Source organism: Anser brachyrhynchus (assembly GCF_964034855.1).
Source record: "Anser brachyrhynchus genome assembly, chromosome: 5".
NCBI lineage: Eukaryota > Metazoa > Chordata > Aves > Anseriformes > Anatidae > Anser > Anser brachyrhynchus.
Window position 1 is genome coordinate 64,619,557 of NC_137699.1, and position 12,044 is coordinate 64,631,600.

Sequence of the window (12,044 nt, forward strand, 5' to 3'; positions counted from 1 at the left end):
TGGCTGCGTATGCAGATTTTGTTTTATTTTCATCCTTGAAAAAATCTAGCGAGAGTGCTGAAAGGTTATTTGAATGCCTTTTATGCTATTCCTTTTCTAAATTAAAACTGTCTCTAACACATGATAATAGCTGTAGTTAGATCAGTCTGAGATAAGTACATGTCAGATGAGGTTCAAGATAATTGATGCTGTAAATATCCCTCGAGTGGAAAGATAGACCACATTAATGGCTTGAACATTCAGTCTGTTTGCAGGAATCTGATTTGAGACTTAATAGAAATAGGCTGAGATTATACAAAGCGCTGAGTTTATGGCTTACGATGTCTTTCAAATTCGCTATTGCTATCTGTAAGTATTCTCCCTCTGCCAACTGCATGCATCTGGAAACTTCCCTGATGTATGGTTTCTTTTGTAAGCTCCTCCTCTGGAGGGTGAGGTTTTGTTGCTGTTCTAAAAAACCGTAATGTGGGTTGTTCTGTTATTACCAGAAATCTGCTCCTTTGTTTAATTTCTTTTACCTAAGGAACAAAATGCGTGGAGGAAAGCTCGCCCTTGGGAAGCTGTCCTGGGGAGTCGGCACCTGCAAGGTGACCAGGAGAGCTGCAGGAGGCACCTGAGCAGCTCCAGGTCCTCCACCTGCATAACCATGAATTATTTTGTATAAAAAGGGTAGCAAAACTAACGAATGAAAAAGCTTGGTTTCCTACAGATCCGCGTCCTTCCTCCCCACACCTCCATCTCCATTCCCTTTCTCTAGGAAACGCTGTTCCCCGTGGACTCCCCACGAGCTCCCTAATGATGGGCTGTGCAGAGGGCACCCATGGGTGCCTGGCTCCACGCCAGCTGGCCATGCCACGCTCACGGTGAGGTGTTTCTCTCAGCTACTCCGAGCCTTGCTCCACTGCCTGCTTCTCCCTATGTGCCTACCCCAATATTATGAAACATGCTGGAGGTTAATTATCTTTGGGATCTCAATCCCCACTCGAAATTTTGCTCAAAGAGGCTAAAAAGCTCAGAAGGTTTCAGGGAAAGGAGGTTTGGCAGATGGGCAGTCAAATGCAATTACCTCAGGAAGCAAATCTTAGCACCTCTTTGGGATTCAGCTGCATTTACATACGGTAATAACGTTTCGGTATTAATTTTTGCTGATGATGCAAAATTGATGGGCATCCTCAGTATGGAAAGAAGAAGACGTGGACTAGATGATCTCCTAAGGTCCCTCCCGAGGTGGATGGGATTTTTGCATGTACTCTGTACTCCTATAGCAGACAGGCTCTGGTGTTTCCTTCAAGTCATTGAAAAGGCTCCTCTTGTCTGGAGTCAGTTGTGGGCTCCAAACATTCTGGGCAGGTTCCTCTCCCTCTTCCTCTTTGCTGTAGGTTTGTTTGATTTGCCTCCAAGGATATTTTCCTGTGCCCTCCTTTCTTCATCATCCACTTCCCACTATTTATTTCCTCCAGTCCTGCTTTTCTTTTTTTTTTTTTTTTTTATTTCTCTTCTCCTAAAATGCATGTTTTGTGTTCTGTTCAAATAAAAATGGAAAAAAATGTAGGGTTGTCTTTAAGAATAGAGATTGCAAGGAAGTATGCAGAGCACTGCTGAGATTCCTAAACCGATGTTTTTTATGATAAAGAGTTTAAGGCTGGAAAATAAATGTGAACCTCAGAAGAGATTCCCACATATGCAGTGGGAACAAAATGACACTTCTGTTACATAGGTATGAACTGTCAGATATTTATAATTCTTTGGTTTAGCAAAATGTTTCTGTACCTGTTTCAGAACATATGAAATTCAGAGGAAGGCAGTAAAAGAGCAGTGGACTATTACCAGGAGCCCCTGCTTTCCAAGGGGCTGCTATTTGCACTCAGTGCTTCCAGGATGCAGTTTTTAACAGAGAGGTAAACTTTGTGAGTGGTCTTTGAAAGAGTTTTTCTAAAGCCGGCAGCTGGAGATGGATGCAGTCTAGAACTAGACCCTCCTAGCCCAGTTGATATTTATTACCTAAACAAATTTTAGCTTCCTTTCTTCAAAATAATGAAGGCACAAGCATTAATTCATTTTGAGATTATGCAGCCAATAATTACTTAACATATTAAAAAGTCATATTTGTGACAATTACTCCAAGTAATGGGTCATGCACGTCAGGAGGCCTTTAGCTTGAGCGTCTGTTTCTCCTGGCCTGGTTGGTAAATTGCTTTTTCTTCCATAATTTTCTGTTTCTTTAAAGGTACAGAGAGAATTAAAAAGCAAGGTTTCCTCTTTTAAAAACCAAATGGTTATTGCAGTTTTCCATCTCGAGCAATTGTATGTATTGGATACGAATTTGTGCTCCTTGGAGCAAAGTGTCCAACTCATGTTTATATGTTGCTCCAACTATGTTTATAGTTGAATCTTTGTTCAAAAAAAGGAAGGTTAATCACTGGGAAGCTAAAAATCCTGTAGCAGTCATACTTTGAGTTCTTACATAACTGATTTCCTGTTATCTACCTGTGCTTTCAATCCTTGTAGTGTAAGGGTGGCTTTAGCTGTTGTTTCTTACGTGCTTTGTGTGTGCATTTGGTTCATCAGCATCTTCCCCAGCCATGTCCTGCAGGATGGGGAACCGAATTGTGCCGACACGCGGGGATGGTCTAATGCAAGGGGAATGAAAGGATAGTGTAAATAACTCAATTTGTTGATTCAAACATGCTTGATTTAATAAAAATGTTAAGTAAATTTAAAAATTTACATTTTATAAGTAAAATGTTTGTAAGTTTTATACTTGTTTTTATAAGTACAAGGTCTTGATTCTTTTCCATACTGAATTTGGGTTTCCTTCTGTTTACAGCTCTTGCTGCTTGTTTTATATCTTACCAGTAGCCAAAAGAGCTCTTTTGTGCCTGCTGTTTTCCCACCAAGAGATGCTTACATCCTATAATAAAATTACCATTCAGTCTTCTTCCTGATAAATACATCTGTCTCTTTACATCTTTTACTGCAAGCCAAAGTAATGGGTACTTTCTCCAGTTCATAGGTACTTTTCTGCTGCTTTTCTCTTTGCCCTTTTATTTCTTAATGTTTCTTAGGATGGCTGACACCTGATTAGGATCCTGTTCTCAGGTCACCAATTCTCTATACAAAAGAAAATTGTATCCCTATATCTTCCTGCATGCAGTGAACCCAGCAGTCCCATCTATTTCAGGACTGTGCTGAGTGCGTATGTTTACTAGGTTTGATTCTTCTCACAGACCGTGCCAGGGTACAGTCTTGCAGTATTAGCCTTTATTATGGGTTCCTAGATGTATATTCTTCCATGTGAGCATCCCACTCTCATTATTTGCAAAAGCCACCAATCTTTATTTTGTGTAGGCCTGTGCATGTAGAAATTCAGTTTTGTAGCTGATGTTGCTTGTTTTCTGCTGCTTGTGCTAGAAATGCAAAACCCTCAGTGCCGATGTATCTGCTGTCCAGGGACTCCAGTGGTAATTTTGTCTCATAAATGCTGTACATTGGCTCAGTTTGGGGTCCTTGGATAAATAAAACCGGTGCTGCATTCTTGCAGGGCTGTGCATGCCATCCTTCTAGGGTCATCTGCACATGCTGGCATGAACAGTTCATCTAGCGGGCGTAGTTTATGCAAGTTTCATTGAGGTATATTTTTAATTTCATCAGAAGAATAATGTGTTTTCTCTATAAGACTCCATTAGCTAGTGTTCATTATATTTTTCCTCTCGGGTTCTTCGTGGCTGGACTCCAACCCTCAGCAGAGCATGGCAAGCAGAAATGGTCTCAGGCTGTGCAGGGTGCTGCTGACTGCTAAGGTCATTCTGTGTCTTGTTGTGTTGGAGGATGTTAGCACCCTTCCAGTCTTCTAGCATGTGTTTGATCTTCTCAAAATGCTATTGGAAGTCGATGTAAGCTCATCGGAGGTCTGCCAAGGTCACACTCTGGGTCTTTTTGGAGCAAGCAAGGAGGCTTGGCTTTCTTAGAGACTCTGGCCTTGTAAATGATGCTCACTTCCACTGTCGTAACTCTGCTGCACACGTAGTACAGCAATGCAGATGCGTAAGAAATCTCTTTTAAGGGGCTGGGGAAGGAAAAAATATCTCATGCAGAGCTCCGGGTAACTGAGCTCCCCTGTTTCTGGCATCCCGCCAGCTTGTTTGGAGCTCTGCTACCTGCTAATGGATGGCACGCACGACAGTTCATTACTCTTGCCACAAGTACGCAGGAATATACCCATTTGGTGCATTTTATGCATTTCCTGAGTCAGGTGTAACTGCTTTATATCATACAGTACTACCTAACACCACAAGCCTGAATACTTATTGATAAGTACTGATATGTTAGGTCAAAGAGGCTAAAGTAAGGAAAATAGGGGGAAGAACTTCATATTTTTATATTTCAGAATAACTTACAAGTTAGGCAGGTGGAATATATGCATCACTGTTGCCTCCTCTATGGGTGTCTTGATGAAGCAGTTTCAATCAGTTTACCAGAGGCGTGTTTTATTTATTATTATCTTGACTTCCAAATATCGCTTGCTTTGAAGACCTGAAGACAAAGGCAGCTAATTAACAAATGAAATCAGCAAGCCGTGTAGTCCCAGCAGCTGAAAAAAGATGGAATAGCAAATACAGGCTGTGATCCCGCTCCCATGGCTGTCCGTGTGAAACTCCCTGGAGCTCAGGTGAGGGCTGCAGGAGATGGTTGGTCTGCGTTTCCTGCCCACAGCCAGAACGATGCCTCCAGTGCTGTACAGTTCGGCATGCAATGGACATCAACAGCAGCTGCCACACTTCTGTGCACCTTCTACACCAAGGTCTCTGACAGTTGTGCTGCAATTCCTCGTGTGTTGAGATTAGGCCTATTCTGAACGTTTTATTCTGGGTTTTCGGTTTGGTTGAGAGCATAAGAATGTATGAAGGCAATTTTTCCAATACATCGTTGAGCATGCATTTGCCATCTGGGCTTCAGAAAGAGTTTGGTTCAATTCAAAGATTAAAGACTGAAAAATTGAACCTAATGGTGACATAAACCTCTGTGGAAAACATACTTCTGTAATTATTTTCATTTTGATTAATAGACTTTAACTGCATAACACCCATGACTTCAGTTTAATATGCAGAATTATTAGTCAGTTAACTCTTTATAAATTGATCAACCCCAAATGAAAACTTTAAGATTTTTTTTCCTTGTCAAGCACTTCAAAAATTCACCATGTTGAGCTTTCCAATGCTAAATCTTTCTCAGCTGCGTTAAGATCTCTGTCTCCGCCATGAACTCCTCTCTTTCCCAGGCAAATTGTGAGCAATATCTGAAGTCAATAGCTCCCCTACCCGACTGCAGAAGCCCTGATTGTTCAAATGCTTGTAGTGAAGAACGAACACCCACAGATACTTACACATATGCACAGAGATTTAAACAATGTATTCTAGCCTCTATTTGGAAATTTAAATATCAATTAGTAACAATTCAGTTGGACATTGAAGCTGGAGTTCTGGAGAGCTCCGACAAGTGGGCATTAATGCCACCGGGATCAGGTGACTTTAAAACAGCCCAAAGGCTATGAATTTGGCAGTTACCTGCCTCCATTGTAATAACTCCACAGAATGCCTTGGCAGTATTATAAAAAGCGTATTTTGTATTATGTTTGCAGCTCTCACACTGTCTGAGCAAAATACAGTCTTATATAACAACCTCCTAAAACATTCGTCTAACCCTGCACAGCAACAGGGCAGGCAGTTGAACGATCAGTGAAATCTCACAACAATTGCAAGCATTATTTTGTCTCCTATTAGTGCTTCTTTTGCTGTGATGCAGCTGTCAAGATCTTTCCAGCACTGCTGATGGAAAAATCAGTCATGTTCTGCAGTGCAAATTCTGTATTAATTGACCATTATGAAATGCTTTGGCAGAGGGCTTGCTACATTTGCGTTTCCAACTTCAACTTCTTTCAGCTTTCTTTATACTCCTGTCAAAGTCCATCCCCTGCCGTACTACAGGGCCATGTGGACAGAGGGTACCTGCTTTAGGGACCAGAGGGGGTTAATTCACATCAGCATGCACCCATTGCAAGAGAGCAGACAGCATGAGGAAGCGATGGCATCGCATCTCTTGGTATCTCAGAGTGATTTAGGTTGGAAAGGACCTCCAGTCCAACCCCCTACTCAAACCGGGGCCAACTCCGGGGCCAGTCAAGCTTCAAATGCCTCCATGGACGGGTACCCACAGTGTCTCTGGAGCCATGTCCAAGCACTTGTCTGATTGCACAGGGAATTTGCCTTCCCAGAACGGTTGAGGTTGGATGGGACCTCCAGCATCATCTAGTCCAACCCCCCTGCTCAAGCAGGGTCACCTAGAGCATGTTACTCAGGATCACATCCAGGTGGGTTTTGAATATCTTCAAAGAAGGAGACTCCATAACCTCTCTGGGCAGCCTGCTTCAGTGCTCCGTCACCTGAACCATGAAGAACTTCTTCCTTCTTACAGCGATGAAACCTCCTGTGGTTCAATTTGTACCCGTTGTCCCTTGTGCTATCAGTGGCCACCACTGAGAAGAGTTTGGCCCCGTCCTCTTAACATTGTCCCGTCAGGTAATTGTAGAGATTGATAAGATCCCCTCTCCATCTCCTCTTCTCTAGGTTAAACAGGCCCTGCTCATTTAGTCTTTCCTCGCAGAACGCATGCTCTAATCCTGTAATCGTCTTCATGGCTCTGTGCTGGACCCTCTTGAGAAGTTCTACGTCCCTCTTGTACCGGGGAGCCCACAGCCTTCACTTACAACCAGGAAGAATTTCTCTTGGTGCAACTTACTCATCATTTTTCTTTCTGCTCTGCACCTCTAAGAGGAATTTATCTGCTCTGGTCGTGTCGCAGTAGTCAGTCAAAGACAGACTTTAGATCGCTTTTTCACCTTTCCTTTTCGAGCCTGGCCAAACGCAGATCCTCAGCCTCTGTTTGTATGTCACCTGCTTCAGCCCCCAGTTGTCTTGGCGGCCTCCTCTGCGCTCACTCTCGTATGTCCGTGTCTTCTTCTTTGTAGAGATAGTCAAGACCTGGACACATTGCTCAGGACGTTGTCCCACAGGTGTGCATGGAGGGGCAGGATCACTTCCCTGGACATGCTGCTCTCTTGCTGTTGCAGCCTGGGAGGTGGCCTGCCTTCATGGGTGTAGAGACACCCACATCAGCTTTTCCACCAGGACCTCCCGGCCTCTTCTGCAGAGCTGTTTTCCGTCCAGTCAGCCTCATCCTGCCGTGTGTTGAGGTGTGGATTGCAGCCTTGCACTGTCAGGCTTCACAGCCACCTTGAAAACCCCATGTTTAGGCTTTAAGTGACTCAGTCTGTCTAGTCCCGAGTAACTTCATCAAAATGACACCGAGTCAAGACTTGAACCTCTGCATATTTCATCTAGGAGGATGCACCTTCATCCGAGGGGGAGAGATTCAAGGAGCTGTTCCACGGCTTAGGGCTGGAAGCCCTTTGCTAGCCACCATCCTTGTTTGGGGCATAAGGAGGTGCTTTAATAAGCAGACACTGCAAAGCATTCATGCGTGAAATGTTCTGTTGTTCATCAAAACGTAGGGAACAGGTGTTTGGGCCTAGGAATTGAAGCAAGCTAATTTCCTTCTTTGTATTTTCTATTGCATGAGTGGAAGATGGCGTTTCAGCAATCCCTTCCCTTTTCAAATGCTACTGTGATTTAAAATAACCTTTAAAACAAAAATGAAATCTCATTAGAAAATGCCATCCTAATTTGGAACAACAGTTTCATAATTTGTTTCTGTGATGTTAACTAAAATGTTTTGTAGGGTAGAATGAACGTAACATTTACTTAAAATCCATACACCATTATAAGGTATTATTACTTGAATTATTCCAAATTTTGGAATGTGTTTTGTTTCTAATTAATCAAGAGACTCTCAGGCTTTGTTCTTGTTATGCAAATCAAAATGTAAGCCTCTAAAGAATAATTTTAAGTGCAGACTGTTTTTCAATGTGGACATTTGAAACATGCTAATCTCTTCAAATTGTTAATGATGGGCTTCCTTTATTAATCTTTTTTTTTGTCTACCAGACCTCTAATTTTTCAAAACTATCAAAAATCTGAATGTTAAAAGAGCTGCTGCACTGATGGCCTGTCTGGCACAATATCCTCTGGTGGTTGCGGTTGCGTTCAGCTGGCACTTGGGGAAAGGACGTGGGAGCAAAATGCAGGTGATGCTTCCACCCCAACAACTGCCCTTGTTTTCAGCACCGTTGAAAAGGGACGGAGGGGTGGGTGCCTTCAGTCATGGCAGCGGTCCCGTTGGCGCTGGTGGTTATAAGGGTTGAGCACCCTGGTTCTGCATTTTGCTGAATTGTAGCCTCAAGTAAACCTGGTGAATTATACTTGGATAGGCACTCACCTGTATTCACCCTTGCAGAAATAGGGTTGCATTTGTGGATGAGTAATTAGTTAAGAACTGCTTAAGGTGTTACTTAGCCTTTATTTTGAGGAAAAAGCGCTGCTGGGGAGGTTCTGCAGGTGTTCCAGTCGAGGCTGAGTTGCATGTGGAAACACGCCGTAGCTGTGTGCCTGCAGGTGGGCTTGGTCCTCCTCTGTGGGTAACGGCACCGGTGCTGTGCTGTAACTGCTGGCTTTGGGCAGCAACCTGCGTTGGCTGCCAGCTTGCTGGGCGGTGGAACTCCTCCCGAAAGCTCGGTGAGGATCTGCTGACCCTGTTGGTTGGGGCCAAGTGTTTTTAGCTGGTGATGACAGCCGTTGTTGTTGTTGCTTTTTTTTCTTCTTGGGTGTAATCATTCCTTCAAACAAAGCTCATCGTAAACAACAGTAAACCCCCGCAAACAGGAATTTACTTGTGCCTGGTGGAATAAAGCCCAAATTAATTCATTAAGTGTACTCACATTCCAAGGGCTATCTCTATTTCTTCCCTATTTAAGATGAATGAGTTCTGTTGTGGGGATCTAATTTTCTCTGTGATGAAGCAGTGGGAGTAATTATATGATATCTGTATTTTAATCAAGAGAAGTGTGTTCCAAAGCCTAGGATGAATTTACCTGCCTGAAGTTAAATGCATGTAACTGAACGAAGGGAATGTGCGTTAAATTACTGTATTAAATTGCTGCTTTAAAGGAAAACAGATGCGTTCACATGATCGACATTCCAGTGGATCCTACCATTAGGATGCAAATGAGCCTGACTATTTATTATCAAAGCTTGATAAACTACTTTTTTTTCTAAGAGATGTTTAAATTAAAATCATACATAAAAAATCAGTAGTGGGGATGAAAACTAGGTGAAACCTAAATATTAATGGAAACATGTCAGAAATATGATTGATACTATCATAGTATCACGTGTATTGTAATAAGCCAGGGTGGTGAACAAAGATCCAGTTTTGCTAGGTGCCGTACGGATGAAAACAAACTCTAAAACTGGATTCTGCTCAGGAAGTTTTCAAACGTACATTTATGGGTTTTAGAGCTGCACTGCTTCTATTTTGCCATGACTTGTGTACAGGGCGGTACATGTGCTTCCCTGCTCACCGCTGGTGAATGGTAAGGATCGCGGTGTTGGTGGAGCCTGACTTTATCTCCGTTGTTTCTTCTGCCTCTCCAGATTTGGATGACCCGATAGTGACAGTCCACCAGAGCATCGGGGAAGCGAAGGAGCAGTTTTACTATGAGAGAACTGTGTTTCTCAGGTGCGTTGCCAACTCCAATCCGCCTGTTCGGTACAGCTGGAGACGCGGCCAGGAGGTACTGCTGCAAGGCTCTGATAAAGGAGTTGAGATCTACGAGCCCTTCTTTACACAGGTAGGAAATGAAGTTACAGTATTTATCCCTCCTTCAAGTGCTTGCACCAGGGACTTTGTAACTGGACGTAGAGCTTGTCTGTCTGCACATCCCTGCTGGGTTCGCGGGGTGCTTGGTGGGCATGCCCTCCAGAGAACCACAGCCTGGCACATCCACCCATGTAGTTTTTAAAGAGCTACTAATATAAAAGATGTCTTTTTATTTTTTGATAAAGAAATTTGGAAGTAGGAAGCTATGGGAAGATGCACAGTGAGTGCTGTCTGCAGGGGCCCCTTTGAAGTCATTTTGCTTGAGCCTGCAAGCCCAGTGCTCTGATTTGACTGCTATTTCCTAATCTTTTCCAATACAATGCAAAGTGATTCTGCACAGAAGTTACAGCCTAAAAAGCTTTTCATGAAGGCTAAACTCTAAGGCAACTCCCTGTTTTATTATTATTATTCCACCTTCCACATCTTTGAATATAAGGTTTTTGTTCCAGACTTACACACTTTAAAGATGATGTGGCAAAAATGGGAAGAAGTGCTTTTTATAAGTGTTCCTACTGTTACTCACAGCCACGAAAGCAGACTGCGCTATCAAAAGAGTCTGTCAGATTAGATCAGATTAATTTATTGTTAGCACACTTACACAGTCTCCGAATAAAAAGGTGACATATCCTATTGTCTATGGAGAAGTGTGTGTGATGGTACGAGAAAAAAAAAGAGAAAGAAGAAAAGAAAAAAAGAGAAGATGTTATTTTGGAAACTCTCAAGCAACAACAAGTAAAGACAAGTGAAAACTGCCTGGTAATTTGGTCTTCATAGCAGAAAGCAAGCTGCAAATTTCATAAATAATTTTCAGCTAATGATTTGAGAGCACCTTCAGTTTTTCTTATTATTGTGCTTGACAGCTTTATATTGCTACCATGGCTTGGTATTCTACTGAGAAATGTGTGCCTGGAACCTTGCAGAGATGAGAATTAGATTACATAGTCAAGTTATTGGTCTCCTAAAAGTGATGAAATTATTTTTAATTTAACGTGTATGGATTCAGTTTAGCAAATGTGTGGCTTGTTTCTTTGGATTCAAGTGTGTAAACGCAAGTATCCTTATGCTTTAATTAAAAAGCGAGGGACTCCCTTGAGGTGGTCCTTTTGGTCTTATAATATCTCAATATGGAAATGCTGATTAATACCTTTCCAATCATCTAACAAGAACATATCTAATAAAATGTGTCACAGGAAATTAGATTCAATATTAAAAAAAAAAAAAAAGATACCAAAAAAAGATACCTAGCTTACGGGGAGCGTTCTTCCTAGACCCTCTGTCTGGGCCCAATTAATCTGAATAAATCAGATTGTCATGTCGATAGTCCAAAGCTTATCCATAACCTTTTTATGTTTTTTGGAGGTCAGGTTGAATTAAGTATATCTTGTCTGTGTGCCTGCAAGGTCTGATATGTGTTTATAAGAGGAAAAGATGTAATTAAAGGTTTAAGAATCATAAATGTCTACTGCACGTCTCTGCAGAATTGGTTCTGCTTATGATATGGTAACAAATGGTAAGAGCTGGTGTGAAGAGGGATAGAGGGGATATATCTTCAGAGCACCAAGAGGTGAATTTGAGGTGACATTTGTTTGTTGGTTGCTTTAAAGATGGATTATCAATCTGAAAATCAAAAGAAATGTGAGGGAAAACAGTAGCACAAATAATTTTTCTAAGTTATTGTGCCCCAAAAGGCCAGTTTTTCTTTATGCTAGTTTCTTTGTTTTATCAAATCGCAGAAGTCACTTTAAAAACTGGGCAAATAAAAAAGAATTCTTGAACTTTAAGCACAGATTTTTTTTGATGAGTAAGGTAATGTCAGCTGCTTATTTTAGCTGCCATGAGGGGGTCGGGAAGGGGAAAGAACAAACGTGCAGTCTCATCTGTGGGAGTGTTTGAAATACTGAATTTTTCGAAACTGAAATCTTGATGCAGATTTTTTTCATAAGAGTTTGCATCATCCTCATTGCACATTGTAATTGCACAGTCTGAGCACAAGATTAAATTTGCTGTATTTACAATAATTATGCAATTAGACATAATTAGACTAATTATTCAAACCAATGAAGAAAATAGATATATATTTTTACAAATCTCTGCAATCTGGGAACATGATCCAGAATGCCATTGTGAGTTCAGCTCACAAGTTCCACGTGGAGTCCGCAGCTAAAGACCAAATCAGTGGGATGTAGCTGCTCTGTGTTTGAGTCTAATCCAGA

The 12,044-nt window shown here is 41.9% G+C and overlaps 1 protein-coding gene across 4 annotated transcripts in view; it reads left to right on the forward strand.

Annotated features, from left to right (window-relative positions):
- The window catches only part of MDGA2 (MAM domain containing glycosylphosphatidylinositol anchor 2), a 324,296-nt gene that overhangs the window by 150,306 nt on the left and 161,946 nt on the right, over window positions 1-12,044 (forward strand). For 3 of the 4 annotated variants that reach the window (XM_080592726.1, XM_080592727.1, XM_080592728.1), the window contains one exon: window positions 9,606-9,802. In XM_080592726.1, the coding sequence (XP_080448852.1) occupies window positions 9,606-9,802 (197 nt within the window). Of the gene's footprint in view, window positions 1-8,054; window positions 8,201-9,605; window positions 9,803-12,044 lie in introns of those variants that run through there. The other variant, XM_080592729.1, reaches the window with a different exon arrangement.